The sequence below is a fragment of the Chroicocephalus ridibundus genome, chromosome 21 (genome assembly GCF_963924245.1).
Source record: "Chroicocephalus ridibundus chromosome 21, bChrRid1.1, whole genome shotgun sequence".
NCBI lineage: Eukaryota > Metazoa > Chordata > Aves > Charadriiformes > Laridae > Chroicocephalus > Chroicocephalus ridibundus.
The window spans coordinates 2,803,028-2,828,152 of NC_086304.1; the positions used below are offsets into that span (position 1 = coordinate 2,803,028).

Below are 25,125 nucleotides of genomic sequence, written 5' to 3' on the forward strand. Positions count from 1 at the left end.
CGACCACCCTCCCTAGGGGGCTCCCAACCCCCCCCCCCGGCTCCTGTCCCCAAGTGTCCCCAAGTGTCCCCAGTGTCCCCGTCCCTTGTGTCCCTGTCCCTGATGTCCCCAATGTCCTCCGTGTCCGCAGCGTCCTTGTCCCAGTGTCCCCCCTGTCCCTGATGTCCCTTTCCCTCCTGACCCCGGTGTCCCCATCCCTGGTGCCACTGTCCCCGGTGTCCCCCGTGTCCCAGTGTCCCCTGTCCCTGCAGTCCTTGGTGTCCCCGATGTCCCCATCTTTGGTGTTCCCAGAGTCCCTGTCCCTGATGTCCCCAGTGTCCTCCTTGTCCGCAGTGTCCTTGTCCCAGTGGCCCCCGGTGTCCCCCGTGTCCCTGATGTCCCTCTCCCTCCTGACCCCGGTGTCCCCATCCCTGGTGCCACTGTCCCCGGTGTCCCCAGTGCCCCTGTCCCTGCTGTGTCTGATGTCCCCAGTGTCCCCCGTGTCCCTGCTGTCCCTGTCCCTGCTGTCCTTGGTGTCCCCGATGTCCCCGTCCTTGGTGGCCCTGGTGTCCCCAGTGTCCCCCATGTCCCCCGGTGTCCCCCCCCCACCCAATTGACCGTGGGGTCCCCAGCCCCGCCCGGGCCCGATCCTGCCCACGGTGGTGGCACCCGCTGTCCCCAGGGTGCTGGCGCCCTGACAGGGGACGTTGCCCGGGACCCTGGCTGTGTCCCCTGCGCCCCCCCCCCCCCCACCTTGTCACCATGGGGGGGGGGGGGGGGGGGGGAGGGGGACACCAGCGGGGACAAGCTTTCGCCGCGTCAGCGCGCGGGTGGCGGCAGCACCCAGAGCCTTCCCCGCATTGTGTCCCCGACAATGGCACTGCCACGTGCGCCCCCCGCCTCCACCCCCCCCCCCCCCGCGGCCCCTGTCCCCACCCCGGGGGGACAGAGGGACAGAGGGACAGAGGGACAGGCGGCCATGGGCCACCCGGCCGGCGGGTGCTGAGGGCAGGTGAGTGGCCGGGGGTGGGCGCCCCGGGGCGGGGGGTGTGGGGGGGTGTCTGTCCCCAGTGTCCCCACCCGCCTCCCAGAGGTGCCACCCCTGGGTCCCCCCCACGGTGTCCCCCACCGTTGTCCCCAGCGATACCACCCAGTGTCCCCTGGAGGTGCCACCTCCCCGTGCCCCCTACCCCTGGAGATGTCCCCAGGGTTGTCCCCAACATCCCCTGGAGATGCCACCCCCGGGTACCCCCATGTCCCCTGGAGATGTCCCCACCGTTGTCCCCAGTGTCCCCTGGTCCTGCCACCCCTGGGTACCCCCATGTCCCCTGGACATGTCCCCTGGAGATGCCACCCTCGGGTACCCCCATGTCCCCTGGAGATGTCCCCACCGTTGTCCCCAGTGTCCCCTGGTCCTGCCACCCCGGGTACCCCCATGTCCCCTGGACATGTCCCCTGGAGATGCCACCCTCAGGTACCCCCATGTCCCCTGGAAATGTCCCCATGAGTGTGCCCTGGAGATGTCCCCCCCTGGTACCCTCTGCCCGTGGAGATGTCCCCATGGGTGTCCCCAACATCCCCGGGAGATGCCACCCCTGGGTACCCCCGTGTCCCCTGGAGATGTCCCCACCGTTGTCCCCAGTGTCCCCTGGAGATGCCACCCCTGGGTACCCCCATGTCCCCTGGAAATGTCCCCATGGGTGTGCCCTGGAGGATGTCACCCCCTGGTACCCTCTACCCGTGGAGATGTCCCCGCCATTGTCCCCCAGTGTCCCTGGTCCTGCCACCCCGGGTACCCCCATGTTCCTGCAGTTGTCCCCGGTGTCCTCTGGAGATGTCCCCCCCCTGGTACACTCTACCCCTGGAGATGTCCCCATGGGTGTCCCCAACATCCCCTGGAGATGCTACCCCCGGGTATCCCCCTACCCCTGGAGATGTCCCCACTGTTGTCCCCAGTGTCCCCTGGTTCTGCCAACCCTGGGTACCCCCATGTCCCCTGGAGATGTCCCCACTGTTGTCCCCAGTGTCCCTTGGAGGTGTCACCCTCAGGTACCCCCATGTCCCCTGGACATGTCCCCATGGGTGTCCCCAACATCCCTGGAGATGCCACCCCCGGGTACCCCCCTACCCCTGGAGATGTCCCCACCATTGTCCCCAGTGTCCCTTGGAGGTGTCACCCCTGGGTACCCCCCTACCCCTGGAGATGTCCCCCATGGGTGTCCCCAACATCCCCGGGAGATGCCACCCTCAGGTACCCCCGTACCCCTGGAGATGTCCCCACAGTTGTCCCCAGTGTCCCCTGGTCCTGTCACCCCTGGGTACCCCCATCTCCCCACGGTTGTCCCCGGTGTCCTCTGGAGATGTCACCCCCTGCTACCCTCTATCCCTGGAGGTGTCCCCACGGGTGTCCCCACCATCCCCGGGCGATGCCACCCCCGGGCACCCCCATGTCCCGCTCTTGTCCCACGTGTCCCCGCAGCGCAGGGGGATGCCGACGGGGGGGGGGGCTGCTGTGCGGGGCCAGCGGCCTGGCCCTGCTCCTGGCCGCCACGGCCACCCACTTCTGGCTGCAGCGCCGGGCGCCCGGTGGCACCGCCAGCCTCGGGCTGTGGCACGTCTGCCTCGGGGGACACTGCCAGCCCCAGCCCGGCACCCCGGGTAGGCACCGGGGAGATGAGCTGTGCCCGGTCTCTGCGGGAGGAGGTGGGGGGGTCACTGCTGCGCTGAGCTGTGTCTGGTCTCTGCAGGGGTCACTGCTGTGCTGAGCTGTGCCCGGTCTCTGCAGGGAGGGGATGGGGAGTCACTGCTGCGCTGAGCTGTGTCTGGTCTCTGTGAGGGGTCACTGCTGCACTGAGCTGTGTCTGGTCTCTGCAGGGTGGGAATGGGGGGAGTCACTGCTGCACTGAGCTGTGTCTGGTCTCTGTGCGGGGTCCACTGCTGCGCTGAGCTGTGCCCGGTCTCTGCAGGGAGGGGATGGGGAGTCACTGCTGCGCTGAGCTGTGTCTGGTCTCTGTGAGGGGTCACTGCTGCACTGAGCTGTGTCTGGTCTCTGCAGGGTGGGGATGGGGGGAGTCACTGCTGCGCTGAGCTGTGTCTGGTCTCTGCAGGGGTCACTGCTGTGCTGAGCTGTGCCCGGTCTCTGCAGGGAGGGGTTGGGGAGTCACTGCTGCGCTGAGCTGTGTCTGGTCTCTGTGCGGGGTCACTGCTGCGCTGAGCTGTGTCTGGTCTCTGCGGGCAGGGCATGGGGGCAGCATCCTGGGCATGCACTTGCTCAGGGTCCCGTGTCCCCCAGGTGTCCCCAACACGTGTGTGTGTGTTCCCCCCCCCAGCCTTATGGGAGGCCACGCGGGTGCTGATGCTGCTCTCGGTGCTCACCGCCGCTGCCGGCCTCGCCCTGGGGCTCTCCGCTGTGGCCAGCACTGCCCGGCGGGTGCGTGCCCGCGTGGCCGGCATCACCCTGCTCCTGGCTGGTACGTGGGGACAAGTGGGAGGGGCGGGCTGGGGCATGGGGGCCTCAGGGACTGTCTCAAGGGGAGTCACTGCTGCACTGAGCTGTGCCCGGTCTCTGCATGCTGAGCTGTGCCCGTCACTGCTGCCCTGAGCTGTGTTCGGTCTCTGCCTGCCCAGCTGGGGCTCACAGGCTTGGCCACCCCGTGCCGCTGACCCGTGCCCTCTGCCCGCAGGTCTGCTGGCGCTGCTGGGGCTGGCGGTGTACACGGCCGGCACGCTGAGCCTGCTGGGGCCGGCCCGCACCGCCTGGCGCTTCTCCTGGTCCTACATCCTGGGCTGGGTCGCCGTCGTCCTCATCGGCTCAGCAGGTAGCGGCAATCAACAGGGTCTGGTCACTGCTGTGCTGAGCTGTGCCCGGTCTCTGCAGGGAGGGGATGGGGAGTCACTGCTGTGCTGAGCTGTGTCTGGTCTCTGCAGGGAGGGGTTGGGGAGTCACTGCTGTGCTGAGGTGTGTCTGGTCTCTGCAGGGAGGGGTTGGGGAGTCACTGCTGTGCTGAGCTGTGCCCGGTCTCTTCAGGGAGGGGATGGGGAGTCACTGCTGTGCTGAGCTGTGCCCGGTCTCTGCAGGGAGGGGATGGGGAGTCACTGCTGTGCTGAGCTGTGCCCGGTCTGTGCAGGGCTCAGCTGGGCCTGGCCACATCCTGAGGGCACCCACGGGTGGGGGGCAGCAGGGAGGGGCCCCCACACTGAGCTCCCCCCACACCCCACGACCTCCTCTCTTCCCCCCCCAGGACTTTTCCACCTCTGTGCTGCCGCCAAGGACCCGTCTCCGGAGAGTTCTGAGGTGGCGGGTGCCTGAGGGGCCCCGGGCACCTCGGGGAGCCCCCGCTCCCCCCTTGCCCCCACCATCCTCCCCACGGGAGGCGGGTGGGGGCACCCCGGAGTGCGGGTCACTGCTGTGTTGAGTTGTGCCCAGTCACTGCTGTGCTGAGTTGTGCCCGGTCTCTGCAGGGTTGAGCTCCCGCTGCGCTCTCTCCCCCCCCCACCCGCCTCACCCCCTTTCGTCCCCCCCCCCCCGACTCTTGCTGTGACAATAAACTGCCATCCCCCCCTCACACCCCCCCAACCCCCCCCGCCCCGGGCTGCCCTGTGCTGTCCGGTGGGATTTGGGGGGGCCCCGAATTTTGTGTGTGTGTGTGTGTGTGTGTTGGGGCGGGGAGGGGGGGGGGGGGATGTCGGTGCCAGCCCACAGCCCCTCCCCCTTCCTCTGCCCCACAGCTTTTGGGCACAAACGAGGATGTTGGGGGGGGGATCACACCCAGCGGGGGTCTGGGGTGGGGGGGAACTGGGAGGGACATGGGGATTAATGGGAGACCGTGGGAGAGGGGGAATGGGCTGGGAGGGGCGCGGGGGGGGTCACCGGGGGGGGGGGGGTGTCACCGGGAGCCGCTGCCTGGCGGGGGGGGGGGGGAGGAGGAGGGAGGGGAGCTCCCGGGTGGGCCCCACCGCGCCCCGCCGGTGACCGTCGCCCCTTTAAGGCCGCGCCCCGGACCCCGCCCCTGCCCCTACCTGCCGGACCGGTCCGCCCCGCCCGGCCCCACCCCCTCAGACCACGCCCCCCCGGGCCACGCCCACGCTCTCCCCCCTCCCCCCACCCCCCCCCCCCCCCCTCTCCCGCCCCCCCCCCCCCCCCCTCCGTCCCGTCCCGGCTCCGAGCGGCTCAGCACCGGCCCCTCCGCCGCGCTCGGCCCGGAGCCGCCCGGTACGGCCCGGAGCGGGCCCGTTCGGCCCGGCGAGGCGAGGCTCGGCCCGGCCCGGCCCGGTTCGGGTCGGTTCGTCCCGTCCCGGTTGGTCCCGGTTCCTCCCGGTTGGGTTGAGTTGGGTTGGGTTCGGTTCATCCCGGTGCAACCCGGTCGGTCCCGGTTGGTCCCGGTTCGGCCCGGATGGTGCTGGCCGGGGACCGAGCAGCGCCCTGAGCCCGCAGGTGTCCGCATGGCCCCCCGCGGGATGCGGCCCGGGACCCCCTTCCTCCTCCTCCTCCTCCTCCTCCTCCTCCTCGCCGCCACCGGTAAGGCACCACCGGCACCGGGGACAGCGTGGGGGGGGGGGGGCGGGCAGCGGGGCACGGACCGGGACCCCCGGGTGGGAGCGGGACCCCGGGGGGGGGGCGGCACCGGCAGCTCCGGGCTGGGACACGGCACCGGGGGGCGCGGGGGGGAAGGGAACCGGGCCCAGGGTACGGGGTGCGCTGGGGCTGCGGGACCCGGGGTGGGGGGGGGGTGGCGGCGGGGGGTGGGGGGCACACGCGTGTGCACACGGGGAGGGGGTGTGTGTGTGTGTGTGTACGTGTGAGCGCTCGCGTGTGCACCTGTGTCTGCGCGTGATCCGTGTGTCCCCCCCCCGCCATGTCCGTGTCCCCCCTCCGTGTCCGTGTCCCCGGGCAGGAGGGGGGGGGACTCCGCGCCGGGGGTTTGGGAGGGGGTATTGGGGGGGTGGGGGGGTCGCTCCGTGCCGGGGGCTGCGCCGTGGGTGTTGCACACGCGTGTGCGCGCCCGTGTCTGTGTGCGCGCACCTGCGCGTTCCCCCCAACCCCCCCCCCCCCCCAACTCAAACCCCAGCGGGGACACCGGGCTGGGGGGGGGGCGGGTCCCTCTGGGGACACGCGGGGGGGACACACGCAGCGTGGGAACGGGCACACTCGGCGGGGGAGGGGGTCCCCGCCCCCTCCCCGCTGTCTCCGCCACGCTTTGGCGGGGGGGGGGGGGCGCACACACACACCCACCCCCCCCCGCGATGGGTGCTGTAGAGCTGGGGAGGTCGGGGGGGGGGTGGTGGTGGTGTCCGTTCTCCGCCTCCCCCGCCGTGCCTCAGTTTCCCCACTGGGAAACCGTGGGAACGGGCTGGGTGCCGCGGGGGTGACGTCACCGCAGGGGGGGCTGACCCCCCCCCCGTGACTCACGGCCTGGGGGGGGGGTGTGTGTGTGAGCTGCGAGTGGGGGGCGTCCCCCCCCCCCCCCCCCCCCCAAGCCGGGGGCACGGAGCCCGTCAGCGGGGCGCCAGGCCTGCGGGACCCCCCCGGGGGGGGGGCGGGTGGGAGCTGCCGCGCCGCCCACGGGTGTCTGTGTGTGTGGGGGGGGTGTGGGGGGGTGCGCACACGCGTGTGCACGGGACGCGTGTGAGCGCACACGCGTGTGAACCCTTGGCGGGGGGGGGGCGGTGTTTGGGGGGGGGGGGGGCGCTCCGTGTGTGGCCGTCGGGGGGGGGGCCCACGCGTGGTCCCGAAGGACACAAAGACACACGCGTGTTCCCCCCCCCCCACCTCCCCCCGGGGCTCATTCCCCCCCGTTTTCCCCCGGTCCCGCATCCTTCCCCCCTGCACCCCCCCCCCCCCTCCCCGGTCCCGCACCCTCCCCGGTGCCGGCCGGGGCGTGGGGGCCGCGGGATCCGGTCGAGCCGGTTCCCGGCTGGGTTCCCACGCGTTCGGCCCCGCTGGGTGGGGACGCCCCGCGGCGGGGGCCGCCCGCCAGCCCCGACGGCACCCAGCGCCCCCCCCCCCCCCCAACCTCCCCCCCCGGCCACCGCCACCCCGACCCCCGGGAACCTCACACCCCCCCCCCTCCCCCCCGCCCCCTTCCCGGGGACCCCAAGGGCCGCGCCGGGGGAAACTGAGGCAGGGCCGGGGGGGGTGGGGGGGGGATGGAGGGCGGCAGCGTGGCCGTGACTCACGCCACGGGGCAGCGCCGCAATTATTTAATTAATCCGGCGACTAATCGAGGGGGGGGGGTAATTATAATTAAGCCGGGCCCGGCAAGCGGCGCGGCGGGGGGCTTTCGGGGAGCCCCCGGGGTTGGGGATGGGGGGGGGGAGGGATGTCGGCGGGGGCGGCCGCCCTCCGCAAGCCGTGGCAGGGCCTGGCATGTGCCACGGCCGGTTGAGCTGGCCACGCCGGCCCGGCCGCTTCCCCTGGCGTCGCCCAGCGGCTGGGCGGGCCCCCGCCACGCCCCGACACCCGCCGGGCCTCGCACGAGCGTCGCGGGAGCGAGCGGGAGCGGGAGCGGGAGCGGGAGCAGGCCCCGGCGCGTGGCAGCGGGCCCGAGCGCGCGGGGGGCAGCGTAGGGCACCGCGGGGTTGGGGGTGGGGGGGGGAACGACGGGGCCACGGGCCCCCCCTCCCCGAGGTTGGCCGAGTGTGCGGAAGCGTGCGCGGGTGCGCGCCGTTGACGTGAGGGTGTCTGTGCCGGCGTGGGGATGCCCAAACGTGCGGGAGCCTGCTCGTGCGTAGGGCACCACGGGGGGGGACATGGACCCGGGAGGTTGGCCGAGTGTGCGGAAGCGTGCACGAGCGTGCCTGAGTGTGCCTGAGCGTGCGGGAGCGTGCTCGTGCGTAGGGCACCACGGCGGGGACACGGGCCCCCTGAGCTTGGCCGAGTGTGCGTAAGCGTGCACGAGCGCGCACGGGTGTGCACCATTGATTGCAAGCGTGCCCGAGTGCGTCCATGCTGGCGTGAGGATGCCCAAACGTACGTGAGCGTGCACGAGCGTGCTGGAGCGTAGGGCGCCACAAGGGGCAACACGGACCCCTGAGCTTGGCCGAGTGTGCATAAGCGTGCACGGGTGTGTGCAATTGGCTGCAAGTGTGCCTGAGCGTGCCCAAGCGTGCACAAGCGCGTCCGTGCTGGCGTGGGGATGCCCAAACACGCGTGAGCGTGTACAAGCGTGCGGGAGCGTGCTCGTGCGTAGGGCACCACAGGGGGGACACGGACCCGCTGGTGTGTGAGCGTGCCCAAGCGTGCCCACATGTGTGTGAGCGTGCCCGAGTGTGCACAAGCGTGTCTGTGCCAGTGTGAGGATGCCCAAACACGCGTGAGCGTGCACAAGCGTGCGGGAGCATGTTCGTGCGTAGGGCACCACGGGGGGGACACAGACCCCTGAGGTTGGCTGAGTGTGCGTAAGCGTGCACGAACGTGCCGTAGCGTGCCTGCATGTGTGTGAGCGTGCACAAGTGTGCACAAGTGTGTCCGTGCTGGCATGAGGATGCCCAAACATACGTGAGCGTGCTCGTGCGTAGGGCACCACGGGGGGGACACGGACCCGCTGGTGTGTGAGCGTGCCCAAGCGTGCCCACACGTGTGTGAGCGTGCCCGAGTGTGCACAAGCGTGTCCGTGCTGGCGTGGGGATGCCCAAACATACGTGAGCGTGCGGGAGCGTGCTCGTGCGTAGGGCACGACGGGGGGGGGACGACATGGGCACGCTGGTGTGTGAGCGTGCCCAAGCGTGCCCACATGTGCGTGAGGGTGCCCAAGTGTGCACAAGCGTGTCCGTGCCAGTGTGAGGATGCCCAGACATACGTGAGCGTGCACAAGCGTGTGGGAGCGTGCTCGTGCGTAGGGCACCACGGGGGAGACACGGGCCCCTGAGGTTGGCTGAGTGCGCGTAAGCGTGCATGAACGTGCCGTAGCGTGCCTGCACGTGTGTGAGCGTGCACAAGTGTGCACAAGCGCGTCCGTGCTGGCGTGGGGATGCCCAAACATACGTGAGTGTGTACAAGCGTGCGGGAGCGTGCTCGTGCGTAGGGCACCACAGGGGGGACACGGACCCGCTGGTGTGTGAGCGTGCCCAAGCGTGCCCACATGTGTGTGAGCGTGCCCGAGTGTGCACAAGCGTGTCCGTGCTGGCGTGGGGATGCCCAAACACGCGTGAGCGTGTACAAGCGTGCGGGAGCATGCTCGTGCGTAGGGCACCACGGGGGGGACACAGGCCCCTGAGGTTGGCCAAGTGCGCGTAAGCGTGCACGAACGTGCCGTAGCGTGCCTGCACGTGTGTGAGCGTGCACAAGTGTGCACAAGTGTGTCCGTGCTGGCATGAGGATGCCCAAACATACGTGAGCGTGCTCGTGCGTAGGGCACCACGGGGGGGACACGGACCCGCTGGTGTGTGAGCGTGCCCAAGCGTGCCCACACGTGTGTGAGCGTGCCCGAGTGTGCACAAGTGTGTCCGTGCCGGCGTGAGGATGCCCAAACATACGTGAGCGTGCGGGAGCGTGCTCGTGCGTAGGGCACAATGTGGGGGGGGACATGGGCACGCTGGTGTGTGAGCGTGCCCAAGCGTGCCCACATGTGCGTGAGCGTGCCCAAGTGTGCACAAGCGTGTCCGTGCCAGTGTGAGGATGCCCAGACATACGTGAGCGTGCACAAGCGTGTGGGAGCGTGCTCGTGCGTAGGGCACCACGGGGGGGGACACAGGCCCCTGAGGTTGGCTGAGTGTGCGTAAGCGTGCAGAAACGTGCCGTAGCGTGCCTGCACGTGTGTGAGCGTGCACAAGTGCGTCCGTGCTGGCATGAGGATGCCCAAACATACGTGAGCGTGCGGGAGCGTGCTCGTGCGTAGGGCAACCACGGGGGGGGGACACAGGCCCCTGAGGTTGGCCGAGTGCGCGTAAGCGTGCACGGGTGTGCGCCATTGGCTGCAAGCGTGCCTGAGCGTGCCCGAGTGTGTCCGTGCTGGCGTGAGGATGCCCAAACATACGTGAGCGTGCGGGAGCGTGCTCGTGCGTAGGGCACCACGGGACCACGGGGGGGACACGGACCTGCTGGTGTGTGAGCGTGCCCAAGCGTGCCCACACGTGTGTGAGCGTGCCCGAGTGTGCACAAGCGTGTCCGTGCCGGCGTGAGGATGCCCAAACATACGTGAGCGTGCACAAGCGTGCGGGAGCGTGTTCGTGCGTAGGGCACCACGGGGGGGGACACGGGCCCCTGAGGTTGGCCGAGTGTGCGTAAGCGTGCACAGGTGTGCGCCGTTGGCTGCAAGCGTGCCCACGCATGTGTGAGCGTGCCCGAGTGTGCGTAAGTGCGTCCGTGCTGGCGTGAGGATGCTCAAACACACCCGAGTGTGCGCAAGCGTGCGAGAGCATGCATGGCGGTGTCCAAGCGTGACGAGCGTGTGTGAGCACGCCCAAGCACCCGTGAGTGTGTCCAGGGGTGCACAAGTGTGCACAAGGATGTACAGGCGTGCTTGAGCATGCCCAAGTGTGCGTGAGCGTGCACGTCCCTGTGCAAACGTGCCTAAACACGCAGGAGCGCCTGTGAGCGTGCACAAGCGTGCCCAGCCGTGCCCGAGGGCGTGCAAGCAAGTGTGAACGTGCTGAAGCGTGTGTGCGAGCACGTGTGCGAGCACATCCAAGCCCGCGTGAGCGCGCCTGGGTGAGCACGAGCGTGCGCAAGCGTGCCCGAGCGCGCACGCCCGGTGCGTGTGAGCACGAATGCACGCGGCTGGGTCTCAGCACGCCCGAGCGCGCATCGGTGTGTAAGCGTGCACGAGCTTGCACAAGTGTGCAAAAGTGTTCTTGCCTGTATGTGAGTGCTGGCACGAGTGTGTGCGGACACAAGTGTGCCCAAGCGTGCCCGCATGCGTGTGAGTGTGCCCAAGCGTGCGTGGAGGCGTGCAAGGACCAGCGTGCGGGAGCGTGCAGGGGTGGTTTTGCACGTCTGTGAGTGCTGGCACGAGCGTGTGCGGACACAGGCGTGCCCAAGCATGCAGAAGCGTGCCCAAGCGTGCGTGGAGGTGTGCAAGGACAAGCGTGCGGGAGCGTGCCGGGGTGGTTTTGCACGTATGTGAGTGCCGGCACGCGTGTGTGCGGGCGCAAGCGTGCCAGAGCGTGCAGAAGCGTGCCCAAGCGTGCCCGCATGTATGTGACTGTACCCAAGCGTGTGCGGAGGTGTGCAAGAACACGTGTGCGGGAGCGTGCAGGGGTGCTTTTGCACGTATGTGAGTGCCGGCACCGTGTGTGCGGGCACAGGCGTGCTGAAGCGTGCCCAAGCGTGCCCGCGTGTATGTGAGTGTGCCCAAGCGTGCACGGAGGCGTGCAAGGACCAGCGTGCAGGAGCGTGCAGGGGTGGTTTTATGCATACGTGAGTGCTGGCACAAGTGTGTGCGGGCACAAGCGTGCCCAAGCGTGCCAGAGCGTGCCCAAGCGTGCGTGGAGGCGTGCAAAAACAAGCGTGCGGGAGCGTGCAGGGGCGTTTTTGCACGTCTGTGAGTGCCGGCACGTGTGCGTGCGGGCACAAGCGTGCCCAAGTGTGCCCAAGCGCGTCCGTGCCGGCGTGGGGATGCCCAAACATACGTGAGCGTGCACAAGCGTGCGGGAGCGTGGTTGTGCGTAGGGCGTCACGGAGGGGGACACGGGCCCCTGAGGTTGGCCGAGTGTGCGTAAGCGTGCACGAGTGCGCACGGGTGTGCGCCATTGGCTGCAAGCGTGCCAGAGCGTGCCCAAGTGTGTGGGAACATGCCCCGCGTGCACGTGAGCATGCCCAAGCGTGCGTGGCGGCGTGCAAGGACCAGCGTGCGGGAGCGCGCTGGGGTGTTTTTGCCCGTCCGCGAGCGCGCGAGGGGGCAAGCGCGTGCCGGCCCGCGCCGTGCCGTCCCCGGTGCCCACGTGTGTCCCCCTTCCCCGGTCCCCGCAGGCGTGGGCGCGGGCGTGGTGGAGGTGGAGCGCAGCGTGACGGCGGTGCTGGGCCAGGACGTGGTGCTGCCGTGTCGGTACCGGGCGCAGGAGCAGGAGCAGGTGGAGCAGGTGACGTGGCTGAAGCGGGGTCCCGGGGGGAGCAGCGCCGAGGTGGCCGTGCTCCACCGCCAGCACGGGCAGCACGTGCAGGAGCCCTACGCCGGGCGGGTGCTGCGGCGGGCGGACGGGGCGCTGGAGGACGGCGCCATCGTCCTGAGGAACGCCGTGCAGGGGGACGAGGGCGACTACGAGTGTCACCTCATCACCTTCCCCATGGGCAGCTTCGAGGGGCACCTCACGCTCAAGGTGCTGGGTGAGTGGCCGGGAGCGGGGGGATGGGCAAATGGCCATGGGGATGGGGCGGTGGGCATGGGATGATGGGCGTGGGGCAATGAGGTGGTGGCCACGGGGTGGTGGGTACAGGGAGGTGGGCAAATGGCCATGGGGATGGGGCGGTGGGCATGGGGCAATGGGACGGTGGCCATGGGGTGATGGGCATGGGGTGGTGGGCATGGGCAATGGGGTGGTGGCCATGGGGCGGTGGGCAAATGGCCATGGGGATGGGGCAGTGGTCATAGGGTGGTGGGCATGGGCAATGGGGTGGTGGCCATGGGCGGTGGGCAAATGGCCATGGGGATGGGGCAGTGGTCATAGGGTGGTGGGCATGGGGCAATGGGGTGGTGGGCATGGGGCGGTGGGCAAATGGCCATGGGGATGGGGTGGTGGGCATGGGGCAATGAGGTGGTGGCCATGGGGTGGTGGGTATAGGGAGGTGGGCAAATGGCCATGGGGATGGGGCGGTGGGCATGGGATGATGGGCATGGGGCAATGAGGTGGTGGCCACGGGGTGGTGGGTACAGGGAGGTGGGCAAATGGCCATGGGGATGGGGCGGTGGGCATGGGATGATGGGCGTGGGGCAATGAGGTGGTGGCCACGGGGTGGTGGGTACAGGGAGGTGGGCAAATGGCCATGGGGATGGGGTGGTGGCCATGGGGAGGTGGGCAAATGGCCATGGGGATGGGGTGGTGGGCATGGGGCAATGAGGTGGTGGCCATGGGGTGGTGGGTACAGGGAGGTGGGCAAATGGCCATGGGGATGGGGGGTTGGCCATGGGATGATGGGCGTGGGGCAATGGGGTGGTGGCCACGGGGTGGTGGGTACCAGGCAGTGGGCAAATGGCCATGGGGATGGGGTGGTGGCCATGGGGCAGTGGGCAAATGGCCATGGGGATGGGGTGGTGGGCATGGGGCAATGGGGCGGTGGCCATGGGGTGGTGGGCATGGGGCGGTGGGCAAATGGCCATGGGGATGGGGTGGTGGGCATGGGGCAATGGGACGGTGGGCATGGGGTGGTGGGTACAGGGAGGTGGGCAAATGGCCATGGGGATGGGGGGGTGGCCATGGGATGATGGGTGTGGGGCAATGGGGTGGTGGGCATGGGGTGGTGGGTACCAGGCAGTGGGCAAATGGCCATGGGGATGGGGTGGTGGCCATGGGGAGGTGGGCAAATGTCCATGGGGATGGGGTGGTGGGCATGGGGCAATGGGACGGTGGGCATGGGGCAATGGGGCGGTGGCCATGGGGTGATGGGCATAGGGTGGTGGGCATGGGCAATGGGGTGGTGGCCATGGGGCGGTGGGCAAATGGCCATGGGGATGGGGCAGTGGTCATAGGGTGGTGGGCATGGGGCGGTGGGCAAATGGCCATGGGGATGGGGTGGTGGGCATGGGGCAATGAGGTGGTGGCCATGGGGTGGTGGGTACAGGGAGGTGGGCAAATGGCCATGGGGATGGGGGGTTGGCCATGGGATGATGGGCGTGGGGCAATGGGGTGGTGGCCATGGGGCGGTGGACACAAGGCGGTGGGCAAATGGCCATAGGGATGGGGCAGTGGGCATAGAATAATGGGCATGGGGCAATGGGGTGATGGATATGGGGTGGTGGGTACAAGGCAGTGAGCAAATGGCCATGGGCACGGGGTGGTGGGCACGGGGCAATAGGGCAGTGGCCATGGGGTGATGGTCATGAGGTGATGGGCATAGGATGATGGGCACGGGGCAATGGGGCGGTGGGCATGGGATGATGGGCATGGGGCAATGGGGTGATGGCTACGGGGTGGTGGACACAAGGCGGTGGGCAAATGGCCATGGGGATGGGGTGGTGGGCATAGGAAGATGGGCACGGGGCAATGGCCATGGGGTGGTGGCCATGGGGTGGTGGGCAAATGGCCATGGGGAATGGGCTGTAGGCATAAGAAGATGGTGATGGGCATGTGGTGATGGGTGGTGGGCATGGGCCAGTGGGGTACTGGCCAAGGAGCAGCAGGCATGGGGTGATGGGGCAGTGGGCATGGGGTGGTGGCAAATGGGCATAGGGTGGTTGGCATGGGGCAACGGGCATGGGGTGGCGGGCGTGGGGCAATGGGCTAGTGGGCAATGGGCGTAGGACGATGGTCACGGGGCAATGGGCATGGAATGGTGTGCCCAGGGCAATGGGCAATGGGCACAGGGTGACGGTCGTGGGGCAACGGGCATGGGGTGGTGGGCAAGGGGCAGCGGGCGTGGGGTGATGAGGACGGGGTGACGGGCAGTGGGGCAATGGGCACAGAGCAATGGCGATGGGGCGACGGGCACGGGGCAAACGGGTGAAGAGCAGTGGGCAAGCGGTGGTGGGCGACGGGGCAACGGGCGCGGGGTGATGGCGGTGGGGGACGGGGCCACCGATGTGGCAACGGGGGGCCTGAGGCCGGTGCCCCCCGCAGTGCCACCCCTGCCCATCCTGAACCCGGGGCCGCCGCTGGAGGAGGGTCAGGGCCGGACGCTGGCGGCCTCGTGCACGGCGGAGGGCAACCCGGTGCCCTCGGTGCGCTGGGAGACGGAGGTGCGGGGCACCAACGCCACCCGCCGCTCCGAGCACGCCCGCTCCGCCTCCGTCACCAGCGAGTTCTTCCTGGTGCCCGGGCGCAGCATGAACGGCAAGAGCCTGACCTGCGTGGTGGCGCACCCCGGCCTGCGCCACGAGAAGAGGATCACCCACCTCCTCAGCGTCGCCTGTGCGGCACCACGGGGGGCATGGGGGGTGTTGAGGGCATGGAGGACACTAGGGGCATGGGGGGTGTTGAGGGTCATGGAGAACATGGAGGACATTGGGGACATGGAGGGCATGGGGGTTGTTGAGGGCGTGGGGGTCATGGGGGACACTGGGGGCATGGGGGGTGTTGAGGGCATGGAGGACACCAGGGGCATGGGGGGTGTTGAGGGTCATGGAGAACATGGAGGACATTGGGGACATGGAGGGCATGGGGGTTGTTGAGGGCGTGGGGGTCATGGGGGACACTGGGGGCATGGGGGGTGTTGAGGTCATGGAGGACACCAGGGGCATGGGGGGTGTTGAGGGTCATGGAGAACATGGAGGACATTGGGGACATGGAGGGCATGGGGGTTGTTGAGGGCGTGGGGGTCATGGGGGACACTGGGGGCATGGGGGTGTTGAGGGCATGGAGGACACCAGGGGCATGGGGGGTGTTGAGGGCATGGGGGGTGTTGAGGGTCATGGAGAACATGGAGGACATTGGGGACATGGAGGGCATGGGGGTTGTTGAGGGCGTGGGGGTCATGGGGGACACTGGGGGCATGGGGGGTGTTGAGGTCATGGAGGACACCAGGGGCGTGGGGGACATGGTGGGTGTTGACGGCATGGAGGACACCTGGGGACATGGGCGACATGGTGGATGTTGAGGGCATGGAAGACACCAGGGGCGTGGGGGACATGGGGGGTGTTGGGGACACGGAGGATATGGGGAACACTGAGGGACGGGGAGGGTGTTAGGGACATGGGGGGCATTGGGGACATAGTGGGCATGTGGGCATTGAGGGACGTGGAGGACACGGCAGGGACTAAGGACATGGGGGGACATTGAGGACATGGAGGGCATTGGGAAGGTGGAGGGTGTTGGGGACACGGGGGACACTGGGAACATGGGTGGTGGGGGGACATGGAGGACATTGGGGGGATGTTGGCATGGAGAACTTTGGGGACGTGGAGGGCGTTGGGGACATGGGGGACACTGGGGACGTGGAGGGCATTAGGAAGGTGGAGGGTGTTGGGGACACGGGGGACACTGGGGACACGGGTGGCAGGGGGACATGGAGGACATTGGGGGGACGTTGGCATGGAGAACTTTGGGGACGTGGAGGGCATTGGGAAGGTGGAGGGTGTTGGGGACATGGGGGACACTGGGGACACGGGTGGTGGGGGGACATGGAGGACATTGGGGGGACGTTGGCATGGAGAACTTTGGGGACGTGGAGGGCATTGGGGACATGGGGGACACTGGGGACGTGGAGGGCATTGGGAAGGTGGAGCGTGTTGGGGACATGGGGGACACTGGGGACACGGGTGGCGGGGGGACATGGAGGACATTGGGGGGACGTTGGCACGGAGAACGTTGGGGCCGGGACATTGGGAACGGAGGTGACAGGGAGGCCGCTGGGGACATGTGTGTGTGTGGGGGGGGGTGGGGCACGCTGGGGACACGGCGGGGCGGAACGGGACCATGGGGACACACGGGGCCCGAGCCTGCCTGTCCCTTGTCCCCAGACCTGTCGGACGCCTCGGTGCTGGGGCACACGGAGGAGTGGCAGGAGGGCATGGAGGGGGCCACGCTGACCTGCCTGGGGGACGGCAACCCCCCCCCCACCTACAACTGGACGCGGTGAGGACACCGGCACTGTCACCCGCCCTGCTGGCCCCGGCCCCATCCCTGTCCCTGCCACCACCTCCCTGTCCCTGCCACCTGTCCCCTGCCCCCGTCCCCTCCCCAGCTGTGTCCCCTGCCCGTGCCCGGGTCCCCACCATGGCCCCTGCCCGTGACGATGTCCCTGCCTTGTCCCCTGCCTGTCCCCATCTCCCTGCCGTGTCCCCTCCATGTCCCATGTCCCTCCTGTGTCCCTCGTGTCCCCACCATGCCCCTGCTGTCTCCCCTGTGTCCCCACAATGTCCCCTGTTCCTGCTGTGTCCCTCGCATCCCCACCATGTCCCATGTCCCTCCTGTGTCCCTCGCATCCCCACCATGTCCCTGCTGTGTCCCCTGTGTCCCCACAATGTCCCACATCCCTCCTGTGTCCCTCGCGTCCCCACCATGTCCCTGCTGTGTCCCCTGTGTTCTCACGATGTCCCTGCTGTGTCCTCTGTGTCCCCACCATGTCCCCTGTTCCTGCCATGTCCCTCATGTCCCCCCCATGTCCCTCCTGTGTCCCTTGCGTCCCCACCATGCCCCTGCCGTGTCCCTTGTGTCCCCATGATGTCCTCTGTTCCTGCCATGTCCCTCATGTTCCCACCGTGTCCCTACGGTGTCCCTCGCGTCCCCACCATGTCCCTCCTGTGTCCCTCGCATCCCCACCATGTCCTTGCTGTGTCCCCTGTGTCCCCACAATGTCCCCTGTTCCTGCCGTGTCCCTTGTGTCCCCACCATGTCCCATGTCCCTCCTGTGTCCCTCGCGTCCCCACCATGTCCCTGCTGTGTCCCCACCATGTCCCCTGTTCCTGTCATGTCCCTCGTGTCCCCACCATGTCCCACGTCCCTCCTGTGTCTCTCGCGTCCCCACCATGTCCCCACTGTGTCCCCTGTGTCCCCATGATGTCCCCTGTTCCTGCCGTGTCCCTCGTGTCCCCACCATGTACCTACTGTGTCCCCTGTGTCCCCACCATGTCCCTTGTGACTATGCAGTGTCCCCTGTGTCCCCGCCACGTCCGCTGTCCCTGCTGTGTCCCTCGTGTCCCTGCCGTGTCCCCTGTGTGCCCACCATGTCCCTTGTGTCCCTGCCATGTCCCTCGTGTCCCCACCATGTCCCTCATGTCCCCACTGTGTCTCTCATGTCCCCTCCATGTCCCACATCCCTGCCGTGCCCCCCCAGCCTGTGCCAATGTCCCTGCCGTGTTCCCTGTCTCTGTCCCTGCCATGTCCCTCGTGTCCCCACCATTCACTTGTGTCCTCGCTGTGTCCTTCATATCCCGTCCCAGCCACGTCCCTCATGTCCCCATCATGTCCCTGCCATGTCCCCTGTCCCCACCATGTCCCATGTGTCCCTCCCATGTCCCTGCCGTGTCCCTGCTGTGTCCCCGCTGTGTCCCCTGTCCTCGCTGTGTCCCTTGTGTCCCCACCATGTCCCTCCCGTGTCCCCGCCGTGTCCCCTGTCCCCGCCATGTCCCTCGTGTCCCTCCCATGTCCCTGCTGTGTCCCTGCTGTGTCCCCTGTCCCTGCTGTGTCCCTCATGTCCCCACCATGTCCCTCCCATGTCCCTGCTGTGTTCCCTGTCCCCGCCGTGTCCCATGTGTTCCCACCATGTCCCCATCCCTGCCGTGTCCCCACCATGTCCCCTGTCCCCACCTTGTCCCATGTGTCCCTCCCGTGTCCCTCCTGTGTCCCTGCCATATCCCCTGTACTTGCCGTGTCCCTTGTGTCCCCACCATGTCCCTCCCGTGTCCCTGCCATGTCCCTCGTGTCCCCGCCATATCCCTCATGTCCCTGCCATGTCCCTGCTGTGTCCCCTGTCCCCGCCATGTCCCTCGTGTCCCTCCCATGTCCCTGCTCTGTCCCTGCTGTGTCCCTCGTGTCCCCACCATGTCCCTCCCATGTCCCTGCCATGTCCCCTGTCCCTGCCGTGTCCCATGTGTCCCCACAATGTCCCCTGTCCCTGCCGTGCCCCCCCAGGCGATGTCAGTGCCCCTGCCGTGCCCACCTGCCACGTCCCCCCGTGCCCGTCCTTGCCGTGTCCCTGCCCGGGCGTGCCCGTGCCGGGGGCCGTGGCGGCGGCAAGCGTGGCAGGCGGGTGCCGTGCCCGGGCAAGCCCGGCCGGGGCCGGGGCAGGGCGTCAGCCGTGGGAACCGCCAACCCCGGCGTTTGATGGCGGCGCGGCGGCCGCGGGCCCGGGCGGGCCGGGGGCTGACGGTTGCCGCCGCGCCGCAGGCTGAACGCCCCGCTGCCCGCCGGCGTGCGGGTGAAGGGGGACACCCTCGTCTTCCAGCGGCCCCTCGCCGCCGCCGACGCCGGCGCCTACGTCTGCCGTGTCTCCAACCGCGTGGCCGCCAAGGAGGCGCAGGCCAACGTCAGCGTCAAGAGCAGGGCGGCAGGTGGGCGCCACGGCCCGGGGGGGGGGTCCCCAAGGCGGGGGGCCCGGGGCGGTCGGTGGCGGTGGGAGCCTGGCTGGGGGGTGGGGGGGGGATGGAGGGGGTGGGGGGCAGCGCCGATCGGCGCTGCTTGTGCCCGTCCATCTGTCCGTCCCCGGGTCTTCTCCGTCTGCCCGTCCTTCCTGCCCCCCCCGGCCTGTCTGTCCATCTGTCCACCCGTCTGTCTGCCCACCCATGTGTCCTCCCCCCCAAGGGTCTTCCTACGTCCATCCATTCACCCGTCCTTCTCCAGATGCTCCTTTCTGTCTCTTCACCCGTTTGTCCGTCTGTCTGCCCATCCATCCATCCATCCATCCATCCATCCATCCATCCATCCATCCCTCCTCATCTCTCCATCCATCCCTCCACCACATGCCATCCCTCCACCCCACCACGTCGCTCTGCCCGTCCCCCTCTCCCTCTGTTTCTTCATCCATCCACCCCTTTGTCCGCCTCTCCATCCATCCATCCCCCTGTTGCTTCTCGCTATCCGTTTGTCCATCCATCCCTGTGCCCAGCCGTACGCTCATCTGTCCCTTCATCCACCCGTCTACTCATGCATCCACTCATCCACCCATCCATCCCCTCATCCATCCGCTCATCCACCCGCTCATCCATCTACTCATCTATCCACCCATCCGTCTACTCATCCATTCACTCATCCACTCATCCATCTGCTCATCCATCCACCCATCCGCCCACTCATCCATCCACTCACCTTTTCTTGTCTCCTCATCCATTTGCCCATTCATCCTTCCTTCACCCACCCCCCTGCCACCTCTCTCTGCCCATCCATCTCCACCCGTCGTTCATCTAACCACCCATCCGTCCACCTACCTGTCCATCCACGTACTTGTCCACCCGCCCCTCAACCCATTTGTCCACCCATCCATCCATCCATGGACTCATCCATCTGCTCATTCATGGACGTACTCATCTCTCCATCTCTCCATCCATCCACCCACCAACCTATCCATCCATCTGTGGGTACATCCATCCATCTATCCATCCATCCATCCATCCATGGATGTACTCATCTCTCGATCCATCCATCCACCCATCCATCCATCCATCTGTCCATAGATGTACTCATCTCTCCACCCATCCACCCATCCATCCATCCATCCATCCATCCATCTGTCCATGGATGTACTCATGTCTCCATCCACCCATCCATCTACCCACTCCTCCACCCATCCATCTGTCCATGGATGTACTCATCTCTCCATCCATCCATCCACTCATCCATCCATCCATCCGTCTGTCCATGGATGTACTCATCTCTCCATCCATTCACTCATCCATCCATCCATCCATCCATCCATCCGTCTGTCCATGGATGTACTCATCTCTCCATCCATTCACTCATCCATCCATCCATCCATCCGTCTGTCCATGGATGTACTCATCTCTCCATCCATCCATCCACCCATCCATCTGTCCGTCCATCCGTCCATGGATGTATTCATCTCTCCACCCATCCATCCATCCACCCACCCACCCGTCCATCCATCTGTCCATGGATGTTCTCATCTCTCCATCCATCCATCCATCCATCCATCCATCCATCCATCCATCCATCCGTCTGTCTGTGGATGTACTCATCTCTCCATCTCTCCATCCATCCACCCACCAACCTATCCATCCATCTGTGGGTACATCCATCCATCCATCCATGGATGTACTCATCTCTCCATCCATCCATCCGTCTGTCCGTGGATGTACTCGTCTCTTCATCCATCCATCCACCCATCCATCCACCCACCCACCCATCCATCCATCCATCCATGGATGTACTCATCTCTCCATCCACCCAACCATCCATCCATCCATCTATGGACTCATCCACCCATCTGTCCATGTCTCCATCCATCCATCCATTCACGCATCCACCCACCCACCCGTCCATGGACTCATCTGTCCATTCGTCCACCCACCCATTTCCCTCCCCCCCTGCATCTTCTCGTTCCCCCCTCCCCACACCCACCCACCCTGCGGGTGTCCCTGCAGACAACGAGGTGCGCAAGGTGGACCTGGTCTCAGCCTCGGTGGTGGTGGTGGGCGTCATCGCCGCCGTCCTGCTCTGCGTCCTCGTCGTCGTCGTTGTCGTCATGACCCTCTACCACAAGCGCAAGACCAAGCGCATCTCCGAGAAGTAGTAAGAGACGGGGAAGGGGATGGGGGGGCTGTGGGGGGCAGTGGGGGCCGTGTGGGGGGCCCGTGCTGAGCGCGTTCCCCCGTGCCCGCAGTGAGGAGGAGCTGACGCTCACCCGGGAGAACTCCATCCGCCGCCTGCACTCCAGCCACAGCACCGACACGCGCACCCAGGTGGGGGACCAGGGTGGTGGTGGTGGTGGTGGTGCCCAAGGGTGGTGGGTCTTGGGGTGCCCAAGGGTGGGGGTCTTGGGTACTCAAGGGGATGGATATATGGGTGCCTGGGTGCTGGGTGGTGGGATGCCCAAGGAGATGGGTCCTGGCGTACTCAAGGGGATGGATCTATGGGTGCCTGGGTGATGAGGTGCCCAAGGGTGGGGGTCTTGGGTACTCAAGGGGATGGATCTATGGGTGCCTGGGTGATGAGATGCCCAAGGGAGGGGGTCTTGGGGTACCCGGGGTGGTGGGTGTTGGAGTACCCTGGGTGATGGGTGGTGGGGTACTCAAGGTGGTGGGTTTTTGGATGCTTGGGGTGATGGGTGGTGAGTTGCCCAAGGAAGTGGATCTTGGGGTACTCAAGGTGGTGGGTGGCGGGGTACCCAAGGGAGGGGGTCTTGGGGTGCCATGGGTGATGGGTGCTGGGTTGTCCAAGACAGTAGGTCTTGGGGTACCCTGGGCGATGGGCAGTGGGGTGTCCAAGGGCGATGGGTGTGGGGTGCCTTGGTAGCGGGTGGTGGGATGCCCAAGGAGATGGATCTTGGGGTACTCAAGGGGGTGGGTATTGGGGTGCCTGGGGCGATGGGTGCTGGGTTGCCCAAGACAGTAGGTCTTGGGGTACCCTGGGTGATGGGTGTTGGGATGGTGTGGGCGTTGGGGTGCCTGAAGAGGTGGATCTTGGGGTACTCAAGGTGGTGGGTGGCGGGGTACCCAAGGGAGGGGGTCTTGGGGTGCCATGGGTGATGGGTATTGGGGTGCCTGGGGTGATGGGTGGTGGGATGCGCGAGGAGATGGGTGCTGGGGTACTCAAGGGGGTGGATCCATGGGTGCCTGGGTGATGGGTGATGAGGTGCCCAAGGGAGGGGGGTCTTGGGGTACCCGGCTGCTGGGTTTGGGGGGTGCCCGTGGGGCTGGGCCGTGGGGTGAGGGATCTCACGGGGCTTCTGCAGCTGGAGGAGACGCTGCAGCTGCGCACGGAGAGCCGGCAGGGCAGCCTGCGCGGGGACAGCCTGCGCGGGGACAGCCTGCGCGGCACCAGCATCTGCTCCGCCATGGTGAGAGCTGCTGGGGGGGGGCGGGGGGGGGAGGGAGGCACGGGGTGGGGGTGGGGGGTGGGGAGCAGGGGGACCCGGCTCAGCCCCACACCCGCATCCAGCCCCAGGGCTGCGCCTGCTGGAGCGTGTCCTTCACCGCCGGCACCGGCCCGTGTGGCTACAACCCCCCCTCTATGGGTACAACCGCCCCCCAGGGGTGTTCAAACCCCCCCTCCATGGGTGCAAACCCCTCCCTGGAGTGTTCAAACCCCCCCTCCATGGGTGCAAACCCCCCCTCCATGGGTGCAAACCCCTCCTTGGAGGGTGCAAACCCCCCCTCCATGGGTGCAACCCCCCCTCCATGGGTGCAAACCCCTCCCTGGAGTGTTCAAACCTCCCCTCCATGGGTGCAAACCCCCCCTCCATGGGTGCAAACCCCCCCCCATGGGTGCAAACCCCTCCCTGGAGTGTTCAAACCCCCCCTCCATGGGTGCAAACCCCCCCTCCATGGGTGCAAACCCCTCCTTGGAGGGTGCAAACCCCCCCTCTACGGGTGCAAGCGCCTCCCCTGGGGTATGCAACCCCCCCCCCCCCCCAACTTCCATAGGTTTAACCCCCCCCCTCGGGCTGTGCAATATCCCCCTTCCATAGGTGCCACCCCGCCTTTCATGGGTACAACCCCCCACCTTGGGGTGTGCAAACCCCCCCCCTCCTTCCAGATGTGCATCCCCCCCCCCCCCCCCGCCTTGGGGTGTGCAAATTCCCCTTCCAGGTGTGTGACCCCCCCCCACCCTTTCCATGGGTGCACCCCCCCCTCCCCCCCGGAGGGGTTCAGGCCCCTTGCACACGTGCAAACCCCACTTCGCACACGTGTGACCCCCCCCACCCCACCCCCCAACCCCGGGGGGTGTGCAAATCCCCCCCCCGCCCCCCCAACCCTGCGCACACCGACCCGCACCCACGCACGGAGCTGCCCCTCCTCGCGCCCCACAGCGGCACCCCAGCCCCACAGCGGGGCGGGTGGGGTGGTGGGTGTCCTTGGCGGGGGGGGGATGGATGTGCCTTCACCAGTGGTGACACCCCCCCCTCATCCCCCCCCCAAAACCCCAGAGCGAAGAGCCCGAAGGTCGCAGCTACTCGACGCTCTCGACGGTGCGGGAGATCGAGACGCAGACGGAGGTGCCGGTGGCTCCGCTGCTGGCCCCCCCCACGGTGGGGAAGGACCCCAAGGAGGAGGATGAGGATGGCGGCGGTGGCGGCGGGGGCAGCGGCGGCGGCGGCGGGGGGGACCCCATCAAACAGGCCATGACCCACTTCGTGCAGGAGAACGGGATGCTGCAGGCCAAGCCCACCACCAACGGCATCTACATCAACGGCCGCGGGCACCTGGTGTGAGCTGGGGGGGGGGCCGGGGGGGCGAGCACCCCAGGGCACCCCCGTCTCCCCCCTTGCGCCTCCCCGGCTCTGCCCGCCCGCCCGCCGGGCTGGCTGCGGTCCCCGAGTGTCACCTCGCTGCTGGCACGGGGTGGGGGACACGCGTTGAACCCCCAGGACAAGAGCCACCCCCCCCCCCGGTCCCCGTCCCCGAGTGTCACTTGGCTGCTGGCGCGGGGTTGGGGACACGCACTGCACCCCGGGACAGGGTCCCTGTCCCTCAGTGTCACCTCGCTGCTGGCGCGGGGTTGGGGACACGCACTGCACCCCGGGACAGGGTCCCTGTCCCTCAGTGTCACCTCGCTGCTGGCGCGGGGTTGGGGACACGCACTGCACCCCGGGACAGGGTCCCTGTCCCTCAGTGTCACCTCGCTGCTGGCACAGGGTTGGGGACACGCACCGTGCCCCAGGACAGATCCTGTGTCCCTGAGTGTCACCTCGCTGCTGGCACGGGGTTGGGGACACGCATTGAACCCCAGGACAGAGCGCCCCCGTCCCCGAGTGTCACCTCGCTGCTGGCACGGGGTTGGGGACATGCGTTGAACCCTCAGGACAAGAGCCCCCATCCCTCAATGTCACCTCGCTGCTGGCACGGGGTTGGGGACACGCACCGTGCCCCAGGACAGATCCTGTGTCCCCGAGAGTCACCTCGCTGCTGGCACGGGGTTGGGGACACGCGTTGAACCCCCAGGACAAGAGCCCCCATCCCTCAATGTCACCTCGCTGCTGGCACGGGGTTGGGGACACGCACCGTGCCCCAGGACAGATCCCGTGTCCCCGAGTGTCACCTCGCTGCTGGCACGGGGCTGGGGACACGCGAAGGAGGTGACAGCAGCACCCAGGACCTGTGGGCACCCCCGGGCTTGGGGACGCCCGGTGACATGGGGACACCTCAAGGACAGGACAAGGGCAGGAGCCCCCGGTGGGGATCGAAAACCCCCCCAAACACCCACTTCCCCCCCCAAAAAAATCCCTCCGGACTCTGGGTCGGCTCCTTCCCGCGTGGCGCTGGGGACACGCGGCCGTCCCCGCTCGGGACGTGTTTTGCCGGTGGCACTTGGGACGCTTGCGTGCCCTCCCCCATCCCGGCTGCCCCCCTCCCCCCAAAAAAGAACCCCCCCAAAACCCTCCCCCCCCCCCCCAATTCCACCCCCCTCCCCGGGGCCGGGCCCCCCCCTGGGCGCGGGGCTGGC

At 67.8% G+C, this 25,125-nt stretch overlaps 2 protein-coding genes across 3 annotated transcripts; both read left to right on the plus strand.

Annotated features, from left to right (window-relative positions):
* The first annotated feature begins 959 nt into the window (after positions 1-959).
* Positions 960-4,547, plus strand: LOC134526085 (lens fiber membrane intrinsic protein-like). The gene is made up of 5 exons (XM_063357566.1): positions 960-991; positions 2,459-2,637; positions 3,309-3,449; positions 3,663-3,797; positions 4,221-4,547. Exons 3-5 carry the CDS (start codon positions 3,335-3,337, stop codon positions 4,286-4,288), a joined length of 318 nt encoding a protein of 105 aa, XP_063213636.1. The 5' UTR covers positions 960-991; positions 2,459-2,637; positions 3,309-3,334; the 3' UTR covers positions 4,289-4,547.
* A 610-nt stretch (positions 4,548-5,157) lies between these two features.
* Positions 5,158-25,125, plus strand: NECTIN4 (nectin cell adhesion molecule 4). Of its 2 annotated transcripts, XM_063357530.1 has the most exons (10): positions 5,158-5,497; positions 11,888-11,997; positions 12,160-12,241; positions 14,689-14,979; positions 16,527-16,641; positions 18,895-19,058; positions 21,105-21,252; positions 21,344-21,422; positions 22,415-22,519; positions 23,609-25,125. In XM_063357530.1, exons 1-10 carry the CDS (start codon positions 5,422-5,424, stop codon positions 23,891-23,893), a joined length of 1,455 nt encoding a protein of 484 aa, XP_063213600.1. In that variant the 5' UTR covers positions 5,158-5,421; the 3' UTR covers positions 23,894-25,125. The 2 variants fall into 2 exon arrangements, with proteins under 2 accessions (XP_063213600.1, XP_063213598.1); XM_063357528.1 differs by having other exon boundaries at positions 11,888-12,241.